General features: G+C 40.2%; 1 protein-coding gene across 1 annotated transcript in view; it reads left to right on the forward strand.

Moving 5' to 3' along the window:
- Nucleotides 1-21,627, forward strand: part of ARSB (arylsulfatase B) — a 167,307-nt gene that overhangs the window by 63,825 nt on the left and 81,855 nt on the right. Inside the window, exon 5 of the mRNA XM_023618116.2 lies at nt 13,435-13,678. Within this exon, the coding sequence (XP_023473884.1) occupies nt 13,435-13,678 (244 nt within the window). The remainder of the gene's footprint in view (nt 1-13,434; nt 13,679-21,627) is intronic.

Consider the following 21,627-nt stretch of genomic DNA (forward strand, 5'->3'; position numbering starts at 1 on the left):
TAAAAGAAGCCAAGTCAATTTGAGGGACTGATGAAAACAAGAACAAAGAATCTGACGTGTCCTGGAAGCGCTGGGTTTTGATAATTAGGGTGGTATTCAGAATGTCCTGTCTAGAAGAAGCACATCTGTGTGCTGAGCTTTATCCTTGTCTGTGTTCTGAAATATACATGGAGTGGGCAGGCTTGGACTGTTTCCATGAGGCAGAGTGTGTACATTCCTGTGACACCAGAGAGACTTTTCCTGAATGTAGGATTTCTTCTTGAACCCACTGCTCATCCAAGGGCAAAAACGTGGAGGGTGGATAATTAACTGCAGTGAGAGCCCACCAGCTGACCAGAGATGCACTTCCTCCCATGGCTTATTCTACCTTTGAAGTTATATCATCCCTCTGCTTGCTCTTACGCCATTGTGGGGCTTATCGATTTTTATACACAAATGTATAAAAAAAGCTGTTGGTTTTAAGAAACCTTTGCCTATCCCTAAGTCACAAAGATATTCTCTTATGTTTTTCTATAAAAGTTTTATGGTTTTAGCTTTTACGTTTAGGTCTTTGATCCATCTTTTTTTTCCTCATACAATTTTGTTTTGTTAAGATATAATTTACATTGCCTCCAAATTCACCCTTTTAAAGTGTACAATTCAGTGGCTTTTAGTATGTTCACAAAGTTGTATAATCATCACCATTATCTAATTTCTTATCACCCCCACAAAAAAAATCCTGTATCCATTAGCATTACCCCTTCCTCCCAGCCCCTGGCAACCACTAATCTACTTTCTATAGATTTGCCTGTTCTGGACATTTGATATAAATGAAATAATACAATATGTGTCCTTTTGTGTCTGGCTTCTTTCATAAGCACAATGTTTTCAAAGTTCATCCATATTGTAGCATGTGTCAGTACTTCATTCTTTTACATTGTTGAATAATATTCCTATTTTGCTATATATTGCCGAAAATATATCACATTTTCTTTATCCATTCATCAATTAATGGACTTTGGATGTTTCCACTTTTTTGGGCCATTATGAGTAATGCTGCTATGAGCATTCATACACAAGTTTTTGTGTGGCAGATGTTTTCATTTCTCTGGGGTATATACCTAGGAGTGGGATTTCTGGGTTGTACGGTAACTCTATGTTTAACTTTTTGAGGAGCTGCCAAATATTTCCAAGGCAGCTACACCGTGTTACATTCCCACCAGCAATGTGTGAGGGTTCCAGTTTCTCCACATCCTCTCTAACACTTGTCATCGTCTGTCTTTTTTATTATAACCATCCTAATAGGTGTGAAGTGGTATCTCATTGTGGTTTTGAGTTGCATCTCCCTGATGACTAATGATGATATTGAAGATTTTTTCATCTGTAGATCTTCTTTGGAGAGATATCTATTCAAATCCTTTGCCCATATTTTATTTTATTTTTTTTACTATTGAGTTGTAATATGGTCCATCTTCAGTTAATTTTTACGTAGTACATTGTGAAGTAGGGATTGGTCAGTGTTCTTTTTTGTTCCTATCGATATCCAGTTACTCTAGAATCATTTGTCGTGAAGACTTTTCTTGGCTGATTTATTTTTGCCATCTTTGCTAACTATCGAGGGATCATTTAAGTGTGCTTCTTTTCTCCACTTGCTATTTCAGTACCATCCTGTCTAGATTACCATAGCTTTATAGTAGGTCTTGAAGGTGGGTAGTGTGATTCTTCCAACTTTGATCTGTTTGAAAATTGCTTGTAATCCTGGGATAAGCCTCATTTGGTCATCATGATTGTGATAGGCAGAGTAATGTTCTTCCCCTCCCTCCCTCTCAAGACGTTCATGTCCTAAAGCCCTGAACCTGTGAATACATTATGTTATATGGCAAAGGGGAAATAAGGCTTCAGACTGAATGAAGGTTGCTAATCAGCTGACCTCAAAATGGAGAGATTATCCATTTGGGCCTAACGTAATCACAGGGATCTTTAAAAGTGGGAGAGAGAGACAAAGAGGAGGTCAAAGTAATACGAAGTGAGAAAGACTCAACCTGCCGTTGCTAGTTTTGAAGATGGAGGAAGAGAGTCTTGAGCCAAGGAGTTCCTGCAGGATCTAGAAGCTGGAAATGATGAAGAAACAGCTTCTCCCTGGAGTCTCCAGAAGGAGTGCAGCCCTCCCGACACCTGGATTTGGCCCAGTGAGCCTCACTTCAGACTTCTGGCCTGTGGAACTATAAGATGATAACTTGTGCTGTTTAAGCTGCTCAGTTTACGGTAATTTGTTATAGGAGCAATGGAAAACTAATGCAGTGATGTATTACTGTTTTCATGTATCGCTGCATTTGACTTACTAGAATTTTGTTAGGGATTTTTGCACGTCTGTTCATTGTAATTTTCCTCTTTTGTAATGTCTTTGGTTATGGAATCTGAGTAATGCTGCCCTCATAGAATGAGTTGGGAAGTTTAGGCATCTCTCTGTTTTCTGGAAGAGTTTGGATAGACCTGGTGTTCTCTCTCATTAAATGTTTGCTAGAATTTACCAGTGAAGCCATTTGGGCCTGAAGTATTCTTTATGGGAAGTTTTTAACTACAAATTTCAATTTCTTGAATAGACAAAGAGTTACTTAGGTTATCTATTTGTCTGGAGTGCACTTTATTAGATTTTTGAGAACTTAGTTGCTGAAAAAAATGGTTAAAACTAGGTTAGTTTCCTTTTTATAGAAAGAAGCCTTCTTTTACTATGTTTTTGAATATTTATAGTGTAATTTAATGTAATATATTTTAAATTGGAAAAGTAATTATTTTATTATCAGATTGCATAAACAAAAATACAAATGTATTGGCAATAAGTCATAGTCTCCGAGTCCTTCCTCACCAGGAAGCCTGATTATGGTTTAGCTTCTCAGGTACTTACGTGACTCACATGGGGCCATGAAGATGCCAGCCATTGTGATAGGTAAATTTACACTGTCAGTCAGTTAGTTGACGTTCTGATTACATATATCATTTATAGTGGTTCTGCTCCTATGAGGTGGAGTCTCTTCCCGTGCGCTGGTAGGATTATTGATGAGCTTGCAGGGCTTCAGACCAGACCGCAAACTGGTAAATTCACAAAGGAATGAGTGCCAGCCTGCGAAGCCTCTTGAAAGAGAGGCCACAGCCCATCCCTGACTGTGTGTCCCAGCTTGCTATATTGTGTGGGGCAGTGGTTCTGACTAGGAGCATTTGGGAAATTTGGTTGGCTGCTCCTACCACTTAGTGGGCAGAAGCCCAGGCTGCAGTGCTCCAATAGCCCTACGCACGGAGGGGCTGTCCCGAGTCTTGTCCAACTTACAGATCTCCTGCTGGTTAGTCATGAAGATTGAAAAACATGTTTACAATTTTCTGAGTCTAGAACCTAGTCTTGTTTGATACAAACACAATGTAATTTTTGCATGCTTTTATATACACTTAATATTGTAATTTTTATTCTAGCATTCATCCCTGCTCTGTCATTTTTCTGCTCTTCTAGTGTGTAGAATGGCTCCTTTAAGTCCAAATTTATTTTATATAGTACGCATTTTCATAGGAAATACACGTTATTTTATTATCAATTGCCTTTTCTCCTGTATGTTACATTTAGAGTTACTTAAAAGTTAGGTGTGTAAGTATAATATTGTGTATGAATTTCCTTACAGGACAGTAAAAGCAGCATAAGAAAATATTTGTTACGAAAAGGGGGTTTTAGGCTTGAAGGGCTTGAGAAACATGATACAGAAACAAGCTTTTTTTCCTATTTCAGAATGTTCCTAGTTATTATAGTTGCTATTCTATAAAAAGGTAAAATCTGTGAGTGAATCTACAGGTGGGTCGCATGTGCCCACATCCATAATAAAAACAAAACATCCACAACAGTAAAAACAGATTCGCCTTGTGTTTCACATGCAAAATAACCTCACATAAATATTATATCCATCAAACACAGGGCATCCAGCCATAATGCTCACACATATGCCTAGTAATCTCAGGTTTCAGTCCACAAAGGTAGATGTGCAAGAAGCGTAACTGGCCTGTTTTTCTCTCCCTGTAACTGAACTCAGCTCTGCTGGGGTCCCAGCTCTGCTGGGTGGAGGAAGCCTGGTCTCAGTCTGTTAGATCATCTTGGTTAATTCACGGTCTTCTTGTCCCGTCCCTGGCTCGCCTCCAGGGAGCCAAAGCTTTGGAGCTGAGGGGAGCGTGTGGTCCACAGTCATCATCCCTGCTTCCTCTCTACAGAAACCTTCCCATTCCTGTCTGCCCATTTTGTGTCATCCGTCTAGATTAGGCTGCAACCTCCTTGCCTGCAGAGACTGGGACCGTCTCTTACCACATCTCTGTTCTTCTTAACAGCAAAAGAGAACTGTTCATCAGTGGGGCTGCAGCCTCTTCCGCACTGAAGTGTGAGGCCTCTGAGCCTGCAGCTTTTGCCGTCTGCTGCTGCCACACCACCGTGGGCACAGGGAAATGCATGGAGCCCTGCTGTCCCGTCTCCTGCCACCAGGCTACACTAGAGGATGAAGCCTGTTGTTTCCGCTCTTGCATCCCCACATCTATCCATCCCTCTACCCTGGGGCGCAGACATGGGGCAGGGCCCAGAGCGCCTTCTTATGGGCACAGACTTGTCCTCTTGCTCTGCTTCTGGTCTTCTCTCTTCCCCTAACTGGCTCTGAGGAATCATTAAGCTAAATCTAGTGGCTCATCCATCTGCTGATTCTCCCTTCCCTGAGGCCATTCACCATCGCCATGCCTACTTCCCGAGTGGAACAAGGTCACAGGGTGACCGGAATTACCAGGCATGAGGAAAGCCCTGATTTACTATTTCAAAGCATCCTCTTGTAAGGCACATGAGGCACCCTGCTTGACCTGTAATCATTTCCTCTCTTTTCAGTGTATAGGCTTAACCCTATGCCAGGATAGGAGAAGTTCCGTGTGCTTGTAGATGTGGCCTCTGCTAGAAGATGGGAGTGAAGGTGGTCACATTCTCTTGATGTAGATAGGATCAGTGACATGAGTATGGAGTATAAATCTTCTAGGTCTAAGATAGCTGTAACTATGCCACAGGCCTCTTACTGTCTTGGTGGCATAGGGTCATCATTTTAATTTTTTAGTTATTGTGTTATGCTTCATACAGTGGTGTCCTTAATATCCACCAGTGTGGATCACTGAACTTTGGAAAAACAGGCAAATACATTTTTAGTTTGTGGTCTACTTTTAAAATTCGTATTTTTTGTTCTTGTTCCCTTACTCTTAGGATGGTATCTGTGGAGACCATCTCCAGCAGTCTGCCTTCCCAATTTGCAGATTCTAGCCTGCTGTGAAGTTAGGAACCGAAACACCATACATAGTGTTAGCACTGTGTCTAAGACTAAATGGGCCCTGTGTTAGGATCTGGTTGTAGGGACTTGTTGATGCCCATGGTGGTTACTCAGGGGCATTTGTTGTGATTTGTTTGATTGTTTAATCTTTGTCCTAGTTCATGGCTGTTCAGGAGATGCTGAGTTTCCCAGATATTGGGCCCCTCTCTGTCTCTCAACATCCCTTTGTCTTCTGCAAATGCCTTTGGTTAGCCACTTGCCTCTCCTTAGGCACAGAGACCCAGGCTCCTTCCCACATGCTCTCTTCTCCTCCAGCTGCCTTCACTCCCAACAGCCAGCCGTCACCTGCTTGGGATGTCCCTTGTCACCAGGACTTCTCTTCGCTCTCACTGCGCACTCTGGTCAGAAGGGGTCCTGATGTCCAGCATGGTCAAGAGGACCTGGAATCTGAGGACTCGGAGTTTATTTTACTTTGGTTTTGGAGCAAGTGTCATCTGCAGATCTGAAGGAAATCTCTTTCTTATACCTTTATTAAGTATGCATTCAATATTTGAAATTCTTTGAACAAACTTCTTAATATTTAGGTGTATTATTTTTGTTTTTGCCATTGAATGTTTCACTTTTCTGTTGTTCTTCAAAGAGAATCATGCTGATCTGTGTTCTCAGGACTTTCGTTGTCTCTCCTGCCACAGTTAGACACCCACACACTGGGGAGATCCTGAGCATTTAGTAAACTTCAGAGCAGGGCTCTGGGGAGACAAAACTGCTGTCCACTCAGGTTTCTTGGTTTTTCTGAGTAACCCTGAAAGCATATAAAGTAGAGATCCAGTAAAATGTTAATTTTGTTTGAAGGGTAAATTCAAAACATTTAACTTGTATTATATGTTTGGAAACAAAAAGAAATTAAAATAGTTGATACTGGTGCCCAAATAGAAAATGTGAGCTTTCTCTGGTTTAATTCTCTGAAAAATCATTGACCTCAATTCCCATCTTTCTCACCATACAGGTAGTTAGTACACTTGTGATTTTGAAACCACCACTCGACTTTTATCCATCTGTTGGTGGTATTTTCACTTCTCTCTTTCTACCCTTGAACCTGCCAGACTCTTCTGTGATACTTTTCATCTATTGCTTCTCGACTGGCATTACTGACAGATAAACAGCTGTCTAGTAAAAACTTATCTGGCCACCTTAAAGGGGTTTTGGGTCTGGAAGGGGAGCCAAATAATTTGTGAGTAAACTGTGATACTCCCTCAAGGGGCCAAACAATTTTAGTTTGCCTTGAAATTCCTAACTTCATTAGTGAAAAAATATCAAGCATTCTTTCAAGATCAAACTGCGTGGAAAACAAGGAGGGCTTTAGCTGTAAAATAAAAAAGTGTAGAACAAACATTTGCTACTTTTGCTGGCCCTAAATATTCCACACATGGGGCTTCTGTGCTACTTCTTGGGGGATCCAGTATTACCCAGGCCTGCTAGGTGAGAGTAACTTACAACATCTTGTATTTATCTTACAACTTTCATTTAAGGATCTCCAAGATCTGTGACTACCTAGAAATTAGAGAAAAAGTTCGGTTGTTTGCCTACCTATATGTAATAAATCAGGAGACTGTTTTCCAGTTCCCAGTTCCATTTTAACTTTCAGAGACCAAATGTTTTCAATCTTTCAACAGACTTTCGAGCCTTTTCATCCTTAATAAATTTTAAAGGAGAGATAAAATCTCATCAGTATCTCATCATTATAAGCAGTGACATTAGCCCCATTAAAATAAGGAAATCTTTTACTACAATCCTGCGTCATCTTTTTCTTTTTAATCCCCATTCATTCCTTATTTTGCCCTTTCCCTCCCGGCATCCATCTTCTTTATCTTCAGCTCTTTTGGTGGCTACATTAGTTATTTGGGGTCTGGCTGCCAATTCCGTTCCACCAGAGTCCTCCTAATGCTGGCACAGCAGAACGCTCCCCTCATGGTGCCTTTAATGAAGATGGGAAGGCTGATTGGTGTCTGACTCGGAGTTGGGGGTCAGAGCATTTATCTGCCCTCAATGCTGCAAACCATGGAAAACCCCTTCAAATATTCGAATGAAATCCGAATAAAGATTTGTTTTCTGACATTTCAGTTGAACCATAGGCTCTGGTTATTGTGCCTCCTTTTTTGATAACTGGTATACTTCATTTAAACTCATGAAAACAGAAAGGAGTCACCCTGGTTCTGCCCCAATAATAACAACAAATGCCCCACAATTCATTATATTTTTGTGACTCTCAAGAAATTACCTACAGAGAAGAGAATACAACCTGTAGAATGCACTATGCTCAGAATGCTTTTTTCTTATGAAAGTGTGGTGTTTTAGAGTGTGGTTATAATACCTAAAACTAGCATGTATTTAATAATACCCAGACAGGAGCCTGGTCTGCTCTGCATACGTTCATGCTGCTGCTGCTGGTGATTATCATCAATAAAAATAACTAATATTCATTGACTACTACTTCTGTGCCATGCACTATATTAAGGTTGGGTATTGTTGTTATCTTCATTTTTCAAATGAGAAAACTTGGACTCAGAGATAGAGTAACTTGCCCCAACTCACAGCACTTAACTCCTCTTCCTTGAATACATTTCAGTGAAATTAGAAATGTGGACTAGGGATGATAGAGAAAAATGATGATAGTCATAAAACAGCTAAACATCTTTTTGTTTATATCTAGTCATTATTCAGCTCGAGTTTTCCTTAAGTTCTGCCAAGAGAATGTTCTTAAGAGTATAGTTAGTTTGGTCTTAAATTAAGAAGCAGCCCTGACGCAGAATCCCCGCTCTCTGCGTGCGACTGAAGAAGGCCCTGAGCCATCTCCCCCCTCTGCTGGGCTCTTCTCTATTTGATGGCTGGCTCTGTCCCGTCTTCTGGTTTCAGCTCCTCCAAGAGGCCTGGTCACCACCGACCACAAATGGAGAGAGAGCTGACTTCCTTCTCTGTTCACTCTGTGAGAAGAGGACCTTGTCTGTCTTGTTCACTGCCATTTTCCCAGAGCTAGAGTGGTCCCTGGTACACGGTGGCACTCCAGAAAGATTTGTTAAAGGAGTGAGTGAGGACTCTGTTCCAAGCCAGGACCGTGCTTTCTCAAACGCTCTCAAACAACCCCTTTGACTTCAAGTTAACTGACTGGCTGCCAGATTGGACAAATGATTCTGGTATCTGTGGGTTTGATTTACTTAAAGCCTCACAGGGGTCCATGAGCCCTACTTACCAACATCCTGTAGAATAAGCAGCATCTGTGTCTAAAACAGCTTCCTAAAAGTCAAGGTTGTGGAGGGGCTGGATGAAGGCTCGGAAAAAACTATGTAAGAATCAAAGTTAATTTTTAAGTGCCTTCAACCTCTATTTTTGGTGGCCTTTTCTCTATTCACTTATTTGTCCTGTTCTCCCCCCAATTTTTGAGCCCTTCTCTTTGGCTTTTCCTTTGCTAGGCCCTGGGAATGCAAAGAAGAATGAGACGTTGCGCTTGTCCTTGAGAGGCAAAGTTTATGAGGAAAACAAACCCATGAATGACTAATTAACAATATTCAGAGATGAGTGCAATAGAAAAGGTGTCTCTAAAGAGCAGAATTACAGAGGAGAGATACAGACTGTCTGGGGGAATAAGTAAAAGGCTCACAGTAGATGTGACATTTAACCTGGAACTTAAAATTTAAGTCAGGCAGGAAAGAAGAGGAAGACATTTTAGGCCGAGGAGCCACCATGTACAAAGGCAACGTCAGCATGACAGGACATAACAGGGAGAAGTTAGCTCTGTGTGACTGGAGCCCAGGGCGCTTTTATGGGGAAGGGCAGGAGTTGATGCCCAAAAAGTAGGTTGGGGCCAGATGTGAAGGATTCTGTATGTTTGTTGGGCAGAAGTTTGAACTTTTTCCTGATTGGAAAGCAGTCAGAGGTCTTTAAACACAGATGTGGCCTGGTTGCTTTCGGGCTTTACAAAGATGCCTCTGATGGCAACGTGAAGCAATCGGTGCGTTAGCCCAGGAGACCAGGTGAGGGGCGTGTCAGACTCAAGGCAGTGGGGCTGAAGAAGGGGGAGGGATTGGAACCCATCTGAAAGATAGACTTGGCAGGAGTGAATGTACATTCAATTAGAAATGATTAAATGTCCAGCAAGAGGGAAAGAGAAAAACATCAGGTTGTAAATGGAGTATCTGTGTAGATAGTTTCTTCAAAACATTTTAGTAGAAGATTGCATTTACCTAATCCTTTAAGTGAGTACTAAGACACGTATTAACTCTCCAGTTTGCATTGTAGTAATTTAAAAAATTAATCTAAAAGAACAAACCATCAGCAAGCAGGTCCTTCTTTTGGACAAAGAGGCTTCTGGGGATTTGAAATCATGTTGTCTGCTCATGTGTCACACTTACATTGCTGGCCCTGTGCAGAGGGAAGTCCAGGCCCTGGTGCAGGGCTGCTGGAGCCTTTCTTGCTTTTCTTTCCAGGCTCCCCGAGTCAGAGTGAGGAGAATGTCTTGGGTAAGGCCGGGGCGAAAGATCCACAGGGGCCGTGAGGTGGAGGTGTAGGCTGATGATTGAGGGCAGCCGTCCACAAGCTGCAACAGGACAGTGTTCGGGGAGTAGTCCTAAAAGCTAATGTTGTTGTCATGGTTCCATCTTAATTTCTATCAGCTGGATGTGGATGAGGCTTCATTGTCATATACTTTATGCTTTTGCTCAGATCTTTGGCTAACTGATGTTTTTCCATGACTTTTTGACAGTTATTTTTGTTCAGTAATGAATAATAAAGTGAGCTTTACCATCTGTATATGACAACATTTGTTTTAGTTTGACATTTCTTTTCTAGACAGCAAAGGTTTTATAATTAGGTTTTTTCCTCTGCCAAAAACATTGCTGAAAAACTATTTCCCTGGAAAAAAAAATGTTCCATAGCTTCCTTTACTCATTGGAATCATCTTATTTTGATTTGTAAGTTTTTTTATAAGTTAGGAAATGAAACAAGAAAAATTCCTCTCGAAAATTAATTCTTAACAAGAACAAAAATTAACTTTTACCCAAAAGAAAATTAGGAGGGAAAATGAAAAGAAACATATTTGAAATGGTGGTGGTTCTATTGTCTTTGTGAATTTTATGTCAGACTTAAGTGAGCAATATAAGAAACCCCTTTTCTACCTTGTTTCAAATGAGCTGATTTTGTTCTTGCTGTTACTCTCATCAGTTTTATGTCCAACTCTTTGAAATACCAGCAAGACTGTACTAGAACTGATGGATGGCGCCCTATTTCTCAAAGGCCTAAGTCTGTGATTCTGCCCGTTTGCTGATAAGTCGCAACTGTCAGCCGGGCACCACCTGTGGATATACAAGCCCCCAGCAAGGCTGAATTGCCCTCTTCATGCAGCCAAGTCTGCAGCTGGCTCTGTGACAGGGGAGCCCCGGGGGACAAGTTGCAGGTGTGTCAATTAACAGTGCTTTCTCTCTGGAGTGCTCTCAAAAAAATAGTGGAGGAAGCCACATGGATAACGGATGGTAGAATCGCTTATCATTGCTAATGGCAAAAACATCACATGAGCTAATGGCAAAAACAGCCATGCTCTCTGCATCGGTGCCCTCCCATAATAAGGTGTAGAAACATCTTCCAGCTCCTACAGTAGCAGCAATGGCCAAATTCTCTTTACAGCCCAGAGTATTTTCCTTTCTGAGTCATACCTGAAGGTCTGCTCCTAGAATCAGATTCCAGACCTGGCCACCCTTATCCTCATCATCTCCCACTCTTATTTCTACCACCATCATCATCCAACATTTTTATATTGAGCAGTAACAAATACGTGGAACTGAAGGAGACGTTATATAATATTTCAAGGGAGTGTATCTATTTAAAATGCAGACAGCAGGCATCTTCTACAAGGATTGAGTTAGCATCGTTTATAGCAATCCAGATAACGGAGCAAAATAATATCGCTGTCTCAGCTATTCTTGACCTCATAGATAGAGTGTAAACATTTCTTTCCAGTGTGTTTTTGTATCACATGAATGGCGCCTGCTTTAAGTTTTGATACGTTGGCTATGGGTGGCTGATAGTTGGTGAAGTATGAGGAGCATGGGGGAATTCCCTCTGTCTAAGATGGTGTCCGTTGTTTTCAATATGCAGGTCTGCTTGTGTGAAATAGAATGTGTATTTAATAAACTGGCTTGGGTGATTATTTGGGCCTTGGGTTTTTGTCAAGAAAAGATGTGAAGTTTAAGGAAAGGTTCTTGTCAGTCTGCAACAGCAAATGATGAGATGGATAGTCACCCACCCATGTGCTGAAGAATTGTTACCTTCATCTGATCTAGCTCAAGGCTCTCCTCCCCCCCTTCACAAGGCACAGAGAAGAACCCAGGAACTGGTGTGTTAAGAGCTTGATCAGAAGCCTCTTGGGCAGTAGAGCCTTGAATTTCTTACCTACCAGCAACAGGGGGTCCTCTAAAGGGAATTATCACCCTGAAGGAGCTCTCCTTCTGCTGTGTCATAGGACGAGTGTGCACTTTGCTGAGATTGACCGTGCTTATGGTTTTCATAGGAAAGTGAAGCTTTATGTGGCCTAGAGGTATAAAACCCACTCTACACCAAGGACATCAGGAGCATGGCACAGTGGGGGTGGAAGGTACCTGGGGAGTCACACAGACCTTGTTTGAATCCTGGCTTTGCTACTTATTAGCTGTTTGGCCTTTTCAAATCTCATGGGGGGGGGGGGGGTAAAAAACGGTTATAATACTAGACAATTTGGGTTATTGTGAGTATTAGCTACCATTTATTGAGCATTAGATTGTGCCAGGGAACCAGCCAAACAATTATCATAAATGGGGTCATTTAATTCTCCCATCATACATGAGGTTGGAGTTATTATCTCCACATTAAACATGAGGAAACTGAGGCAGTGTCTTGCCCCAGATCATACAGCTAGTGAGTGGCTGGCATCAGGCTTCAATTCCAGGTCTGTCAGACTCCAGATTATGTGAGAGACAGTGTGAAATTAAAGTGGTGTCCGGTGCATGGGAGTGTGTAACAAATGCTAGTTCTCTTTCTTTCCACATGTATCCTGTGGCTTTGATAGATCTTGATTTCTGTGTTAGGTTTTTATATGTAATGTTCTATAGAGCAGGTCTGCCATACTGCCCTCCTGTGGTTCATTTGGATAACATGGCTTTTAAAAACCTAATTGAAGTATAATGTAAATGCCAATGAGTGTCGTTTAAAAGGTGTCTCTGAAGTCACCTAAATGTATGCATACTTTTGGAGATGATATGATTCTACAACCTCAGTTCACAAGAAATATCACTTTTTTACTTTCTACAGTCCAACTTAATGTCTACCTCTAAGCCCCACCAGCTGGTAAGATACTTAGCTTAAATCACTCTTATAACTTCTCCTTTGGCTTCTCCAGTGTCCTCCATTCCCTCGGTTGTCTTGGAAGTGAAACCTTCTCTTCCCTGGCACACAGCGCGTGATGAAACTCTGTCTTGCTGTCCCTTCAAGAAGGGAGGAATTCTTCTTGCAATTACTTTTTCCACCCAACTGCTCTGTTTACAGAGACGTTTAGCCCACTGGCGAAATCTTCAACTTTCACACTTAAGAAAGAGTTCAAATCACCAGAGAGTAGAATGTTAATTCAGTTACCAGTTTAGATGTTAGAAAATTTTTCCAGGAGGGAAATAAAAAGGTCCGCTGTCCCCAGTTGTCAGGAGCTTTGGGTCACTAAATGATACCCACTCAGAGGTCGCTTTTTGTGTACCAGGAGGGGCTCAGCTCACCTGGATTCACTCCAGTTGCACGCATGCATTTGAAGCCTGGTCATTGATTAGCACAGGGCTCTTTCCCACGCACTTACCTTCAGGGGACCTCCTTGCTTTTCAGTGGCCCTGCCCATGGAGGAGTGAAGGGTTTTGTGTCAGATATGTGCCATGCTGCCCTCTGCTTATGTCTCTGTAGTGGAGGGTAGTGGAGGATGGGAGGGGGGTCGTTGGAAGGGGCTAAGTAGGAGCTTTGTTTTTTAGTTCCTAAGCACCATTTGAAACATGCGTCGAAGTCTTCTGTCCTTCAGTGTAGTATGTAATAGTTAACATTGTGCTCATGCCAAGACCTAATTGTGTTTCAGATAATGGAGGGCAGACTTTGGCGGGCGGCAACAACTGGCCCCTTCGAGGAAGAAAATGGAGCCTTTGGGAGGGAGGCGTTCGAGGCGTGGGCTTCGTGGCGAGCCCCCTGCTGAAACAGAAGGGTGTGAAGAACCGGGAGCTCATCCACATTTCCGACTGGCTGCCCACTCTGGTGAAGCTGGCCGGGGGAAGCACAAATGGCACCAAGCCTCTGGACGGCTTCAACGTGTGGAAAACCATCAGGTACCTGCACATCTGTCTCTCTTTCCTCCAAGGACAGAAGCTCCGAGAACAGCTTGATGCCATTGAGTGAGAATGATAGCTTTTGTACGGAAGTGATAGTTCAGCTTACAAATAAATGATTTTTTTGAAAAGAAATGCCTTTAGAAATTCTGTAATCTGATATATATGTTAGCTTCTGGATTTGAGATTGCAGGCCTGTGTTTACTTGAAGAGCAAGATTGTCCTCAGCCACTCGCCTTCTCCAGGAGGTCTTTAAAGTGGAGAAACTGGGCTAAGAAGGATAGGGTGTTGTTTGCTTCCTGCAGGGGGTCAGGGGACCTGCCCTGTTGCCTGCTAGGAGAATGGAGCACCAAGCAGGGGCAGAGAGCTGGATGTGAGCCAGGGAGCAGCTGTGCATACGTGTCTAATGAGCACCTGCTGTGCACCCAGCCCTGTTCTCGTGTGGAGGAATTAGGAAGGAACAAGACAGGCAAGATCCTGGATCTCATGGAGCTTCTATGCTAGTGTGTGTGGTGGGGCAACAAACACAAATAAGCAGATGACTTCCAGGAGTGATGAACGCTATGAAGGCGATGAAACAGTGTGTTGTGATAGAGACAGCTGGTAGACACGAAGGAGGTGTGACCTGGGGAGCAGAACCCAGACTCAGCTTTGGAAAAGGTCGCAGTTCCTTCTTGTCCCGCCACCACGGTGTAGAACAGTGGCCCCCAACGTGGGACACACACACCTGCGAGGGTACAGGAAGGAAACTTTAAAACCTGTGTTTGTATTTAATTTGATCTCATCCTCTTTTAAGTAAATGTTTTGTAAGGTCCTTTAGGACCTTATAAAATTAGTAAATTACTATATATATCCAATTTATAAATAAATACAAGTGTACATATATTGGAGGTGTTGTTTTTACTGACAGAATGACAATTGTCTAGTGTAACAGTTTTCAATCCCTGCTGGGTATTAAAGCAAGGGGTAGTGGCTCATTGACTGGCGGCCACGAGGACATGACCTCCTCGTGCTCTCCCTTCTTCATCCCACTCCTGATGCCCTACCTCAAAGGAGTATAGTGTCTGTTCTGAGGAAATAGACAATGGAGTATTTAGGAGTAGAAGGCCATGATATGTGTAAATACCCTCAAATGGTTCAGAAAAAAGAGAGAAGACAATGGAGGCAAATATTAATAATAATCTGAGTAAAGGGCATAGGTGTTCTTTTACTGTTTCTCATTTTTGCAACTTTCTGTAAATTTGAAATTATTTCCAATTAAAAAGTTTTATAAAATGGGAAAGCCTGGCAACACAGGGCCCACATTTCCACAAAGCCAACGACAGCGGAAGTCACGTAGTTGCTGTCTTCCTTAGATGAAGTACTCACCCTTCAAACCACCAGTCTCCATTGCTCCCAACTCCCAACCAGGCCCCCGTCACACATCTATGCACATTCTACTGTATGTGTGTATCTTGATATACTTAACCATTGCCTTAACTTAGGCTGATTTTCATTTTTTATTAATAACACTGTAATGAATAATTTCTTCGTGAAACCTCTGTCTACATTTTGGATTTTTCCCTTAGATATAAATGATTTGAAATTAAATTATTGAGCTAGAGAAGGACCGTTTTACTTTTTATTTATTTTTCTTGTGGTTTTCTATTTAGAAAGCTTTTTCTCAGCCTGAAATGTGCTAAATGTTTATCTATATTTTCTTCCAACTGTTGTGGTTTGATTTTCTTCCTTATAATTCTTAAATAATTGTGAGATGATGTGTGTGTTATGTGAGGTCAATATCTAAAGAGGAGTGTTTTTTCCCCAGGTTTTTGAATCATAGACCTCTTTGAGACTCTGAAATCTGTGAAATTCCCTAAAATAAAGTATTTTTTTTTTTACAGAGAAAAAGTACCTAAACACACGCAGAAAAATTTAAATAGAATTTTTTATGATATTAAACATTGATTACACATTCTTTTCTATGTGATTAGAAATAGAAAAGTATGAAAAACATTCTTTACAAATCTATGCCTTTCTCACTAATTTTTAATGCAAAAATTAACACCCACTTCACGATAAAAAATAAATAAAACAAAAATTTCCAAGCAAAGCAAAATTTGAACTTCAATTCAGCTTGTCACCAGCTGTCAGCGTGAAGGCTGTTGAGATTTGACTCGAAGGAGGAGAAAGTTTTGAGTGGTTTTAATTTGACAGCATATGTGTCATGCTTGACATCCAGTCACTTTTGATTTTTGTTTTGTTTTATTTTGGGGGCAAAAGCATTGCAAACCCTGGCTTGTAAAGGCACTCAATAGCAAATGGAATAAAATTCTATAGCGCACTTTGCCAAGTGAGGGTAGGCTTGAGTTGAGAAACAGTTGAATTCGTTTTGAATAATTTCCTCTGCCCCCAGTTCGCTGAGGTTATTATCTTTGGCAAAGTCCAAGTCATTGATGTTCGTCCGTATCACCAAATTTTGGATTATAAATCTGTATTTCAATCTTCAGATTATCTTGATCAGAAGTAACCTTTAAGAGTTTGGCACATGTCTCCTGCCTGCAGAAAAATTGGAAAAAGTTTGGTCACCCTTAACTCCAGATTGCAGGAGGTCTTTCTTTGGTGTTAGGAGAGCACTGAACTCCTAATGACCAATCCCTTACAGAACAGGAGCTCCCCATTGTGGAACGGCATACATAATGTTGATGGCAGGGCTCTAACCAATAGATGAGGCCAAAAATATTGTCCAAGTATGCGAAACCATTTGAGAGTAGACTTTCCTTTTCTATTTAAAAAAAAGTAAAATTTCTAACCAAAGTTTAATCAAGCGTTTCAAGACTTTCCTGTGGAAATCCAGCAAATTTCTGTTTAGTAAAGAAAGAACTATTCTTCTTGATAAAAGATCCTGAAAAAATGATCCAGACCCCTGAGCCTGATGAAGTGGATGCTCCTTGCAGCATGAGAAAGCCTTCATTCAGTAGCAGTGGCAGAACATTTGGCACCCGTGCCTGCTGATAGAGAAAGCCACCAGTCACTTTTCCAAAAGTGGAAAACTGGAGTTTCTTTTCCAAAGCAGCAAAAACAAATGGACAGCCAAATGTCAGAGACACTTATTCTGTGCCCAGAGTTCTGAAACGTTTTTTCCAGTCAGATATTTACTTGGAAATACCATTTTCAAGATGGTAGTTTTTGAAAGTCTTACAGGGGTCTCATGAAATAGGAATGGCAGTAATGGATGAAAACCAGAGTTGGCGTGCCGAGAGCGTCAGAGGTTCACTAGCTGTTTCCTAGTTATCGATTCTTCCTAGACCTGCTTCAAAATAGCAATTTTGGAGTGGGTGACGTTATTTTCAATAGAAAACTGCCTCAGTTTTTCTTCTGTTCCCAGCCACAGACCGTGTTTGTCATTTCTAGGGTACGTGGCTTCTCCAAGCTCTTTCCCATTCTGAATGTTTTTTCTGCTTTTCAACTTGATAAGCAGCCTATACCTTGCTTCAAGACGTTTCCAATGATTCATACTTTATAATGGTTCTTTTTTTAAAAATTAAACTTAATATAAACAAGAGCGGACCTCCTAATCACAATGGTAGGAATGTTTTTCTTTCTCATCAATGGGAAACTCTTGTAGATGTTATAACATGACAGTGGTGACAATGACATATTATCTGATGATGTAAAATACCTTAAAGACTTAATATGGGTTTATAAAGACTTCTTCCCCCCTACGGATTTAGTTTCAAGAAGAAAGCTGAAGGAAAACTAAGTCACTTTTCACCCCACTTTCACAGATCCCATGAAACCTAATGAAGCGTGACAGTCAATGAGCCAAAGGTTAAGAACCACTGAGCTAAAATGGTGCTTTAATTCAAGTGTTAGCAAAACAACCCGGACTAATTATTGAATAATTATTATTGAGTAACATTTTTATTATTATTGAATAAAATTTCCTTTTTAGTGAAAACTTTGTGCTACCCTTTAATTATGTTTTAGGTTCTTATTAGTCCTCTGATCTGTCTTGGTGCCCGCTGTTTTAGTCCACTGACTTAGCTGTTGTCATGTTAGCACCTCGCTGTTGTAATCCTTGTCTTTTTAGAGTCTATTTAAATACCTGGTAGAAATAGTCATTCACATTTCCATTATATTTCCTTTACAAAATTTTCTTAGCAGGCCTCACTTTTTTATTTTTTCTGTTGAAGTCTGCAATTATTTTGTTATATTCAAAGAAAAGCTTCTTATAAATTAGATTGAATGAGATTAAAACTGAACATAATTTGAGAAGAATGGACCTATTCAGTCTTCTAACATGGACATTTAAAGTTGCCCTCAGCTAGCTGATACTTTTTTCATTTTTTTAAAAAATAATTTTTTCTCTGTACTTCATTTTAGATAGATTCTGTTGCTATGCCTTCAAGTGTATTGATTTTTTTCTTAGTGTCTAATCCAGTATATTCCATCCAGTATATTTTTCATCTCATGCTTTGTAGGTTTTCACTTCTAGAAGCTCAAGTTGGGTCTTTTTTATATTGTCTATGTCTCTACTCAACTTCCTGAATATACCGAGTACGCTTAGAATAAGTGTTTTAAAGTCTTCGGCTAATTCCAACAGCTATGTCACTTCTGGTTGGTTGTGACTGAATGATTATTGTCCTCATTATGGGGCATGTTTCCATGACTTTTGATCTTTGATTTGGTGGCAGATGTTGTGCATTTTACCTTGTTGGGTGCTAGGTATTTATGTGTTGTTATAAATCTTGCTTCGTTCTGAGATGCAGTTACTTGGAGACAGTTTGAGTCTTCTGGGCTTGCTTTGATGATTCATTAGGCAGGTCCAGAGCAGCACTCAGTGTTTGCCAACTGTTCCCCACTACTGAGTCAAAACCCTCTCTGGTCACCTACCCAGCGCCCTCTGAGTTATGAGTTTTTCCATTCTGGCCATGGGAACTGGTGCTCTTCCCAACCCTGTGTGAATGCTGGGCACTGTTCCTTTTCATCCTTTTGGATGGTTCTTTCCCAGTTTTGGGTAGTTCCCTTAAATACATCTGATCATTACTCAGCTAAATTGTCTGAGGGGGCCCTCTGCAAATCTCTTTGTATGCAGCCTTTTCTTCTCTGGTCCTCTGTCCTATGAACTTCAGCTCCCTTCATCTTCCTGCAGCCTCAGCTCTGTCTCCTCAACTCAGGGAGTCCACTGGGCTGTGCCTCAGTTCCCCTTCCCTGCACCATGGCTTAGAAACTCTCTCAAGACAGTCAGCTAGGGCAACGCCAAGACTCATCTGCCTTGTTTCCTATTGCTCAGAGATCACTCTTCTTTGCCTATATTCCATCTTTTGAAAACTGTTTCATATACTCTGTCTGTTTTTCTTTGGGTTTTTTTAAGGGTAAGTCCAGTCTGCCTGTTACTCTATCTTGGCTGGAAGCAAAAGTACCCAAAGAAAATGTCATTGTGGGGGCCGGCCTGGTGGTGTAGCAGTTAAAGTTCACACGCTCCCCTTAGGTGGCCTGGGGTTCACCAGTTCAGATCCTCGGCATGGACCTACACACTGCTCATCAAGCCATGCTGTGGCAGCATGTAGGAGAACTTACAACTAGGATATACAGATACGTACTGGGGCATTGAGGAGAAAAGAAAAAAAGAGAAAGATTGGCAACAGATGTTAGCTCAGGGCCAATCTTCCTCACCAAAAATTAAAAGAAAGAAAGAAAATGTCATTGTGTCTTTATTTCCTGATAATATTTTCCTGCTTATTTTCTGCTTTCAAATGTTTGTTAATTCAATCTGGGATCGTAGACCCAGCTTTCTGAACTATAATATTATAAATCTTCTTTTCAAAAAGAGTTTTTTCTTCTGCGTTCAATCTGTAATCACATATAGAGAAATTATTCATATTAATCTGTATGTTTAATTACCTTTAATGTTACCAACACTCCTTTTATTACCTAACTTTCCCATTCTTCAGTTCCTAATTTTAATTACTCTTTTGATTGGATGGTTAATATTTTAAAGTAATTTTTAGTAGAGGTACATAAATGATGAGTTTTTAAAATCTTTTCATATGAAAATATCTTTCCGATACCTTCAAACATAAACAATAATTTGACAAAGAATTCTTGCCAGTCTTTTCTCCTCAAGATTCTGTAGACATTGCTTTATTTACTTCTGGTAAGTACCACCACAGCAAAGTGTACCAGGTTTACCTGCAAACAAAAAGAAACCTGAGACTGCCATCTTGGTGTCTGATATGGTAGAATTTGTGTCAAAATTATTGCTAAGTGTAATGTTGAGAATGGGGCAAATGGTGACTTCTTCTTTGAGCCATGTATTTAGAAGTGTTTTGTTTAATTTCCAAATATTTCAGGTTTTCTCTAGTTGTATTATCGATCCCTAGTTTAATTCTTTTGTGGTCAGAGGACGTACTTTTTATTATTTCCATCCTTTTAAATTTGAGATTTGGCTGCGCATATGGTCTTTCTTGGTGTCTATGCCACGTGGACTTGGAAAGAATGTGTATTTTGTAGTTGTTAGGTTTTTCTTTGTGATCCAGTCAGAAAATATTTCATTTTAGTAAAGTTAATATATATTGCTATGACTGGCATTTTCATTCTTAGCTTTGTTGTGTTGTTTTATGCTGTATTTGCTTTTATCTTTGACCTTTTATTTGTTCTTTTAATATTTAGAATGATTTCTATTTTATTCGAGTGTTCACCATTATACTAGTATCTCTATGTAATGCTCTTAGCCCCTCTTTTTCTTAGATTCTGCTATTTGGTTTGTAAGCTTTAAATGGCATCTTTGACTCTCACTTACTATATATAAGGAAATCAACTAGCTTATTCAACTTTACTCTCTCTTGCCTTTCTCTTCCAATTTTTTTAGTTGTGTTATTTCTATTTTGTCAGAGCATATAACATATATAATACTGCTCTTCTATTCTTCTCCACAATTTTGTTTTAGTCTTAGATCTACAATAACATGTTCCATGCTAACCACTTGTCCATTTCTAAAGTGTTCCCAATTATCTCTTAGTTGGAGGAATTCATTCTTTAATAGATTTATCAGGATTCTTTGAATTCTTGCATGCCTATTAAAACATTTTCTACAACCTTGATAACTGAAAAACCGTTCAACTGATATAAAATTCTTATACTTTCTTTCCTTGAGTTCCTTGAAAATGTTATCCCACTCTCTATTTGTTTTTTATGTTCCTGTTGATAAGTTTAATGTCAACCTGATTTGATTTCCTTTGCAAGTGACTTGGTCCTTTTGCCTGGAGGCCCAGAAGATTTTTATCATCACTATTATTATTATTTAAAGTCTAAGACTTTTGCTAGATATGTCTCAGAGGTGACCAGGCTGGGGTGGTTTTCTCAGATACACAGTGGGTTCTTTCAATCTGTACATTCAGGTCTTTTATTTTAGAGGTTTTTGAATTATAGTTTTAAATATTATGTTCCATTGTTTTATGTTTCTTCTTCAGGGACTCCAATTACAGATATCATTGAATCTTATTTACTTATCTTCTGTTTCTATCAATTTCTCTCTGATCCTTTTTCTCTATTTTTTCCTTATTTTGAATTAATTATCTTTTCTCATTTTACTTGTGTTCTTTATATGCTTTCATAGACTTTTATTTTTGTATAACATCCCTTCATTTCTGAGATTTTGTCTTTTAGTTTCTTCTCTTAGTTCTGAGTTTTTAAGTTTTTGATTTGTGGTATTTTTTGTATTGGCAGTTGCTGATTTAATTATATTTAATTCATGTTGAAATATTGTGTAAGAGTTTTCTTCTGCTTTGTGGCTTTTTTTTTTCCATAGTAGGGGAATGTTTTCATTTGCCAAAAGTTTTGAATTCTCATTCGCTATTTTTTTAACTCCCACGGTAACTTCGTTTGGATGCTGGTTTTTGTCGTTGTTGATGTTCATGTTTACATGTGTTAGCTCTTCCTGGGCCCTCAAGAGCGACGATCTGTGG

The sequence above is a fragment of the Equus caballus genome, chromosome 14, assembly GCF_041296265.1.
Source record: "Equus caballus isolate H_3958 breed thoroughbred chromosome 14, TB-T2T, whole genome shotgun sequence".
Lineage (NCBI taxonomy): Eukaryota > Metazoa > Chordata > Mammalia > Perissodactyla > Equidae > Equus > Equus caballus.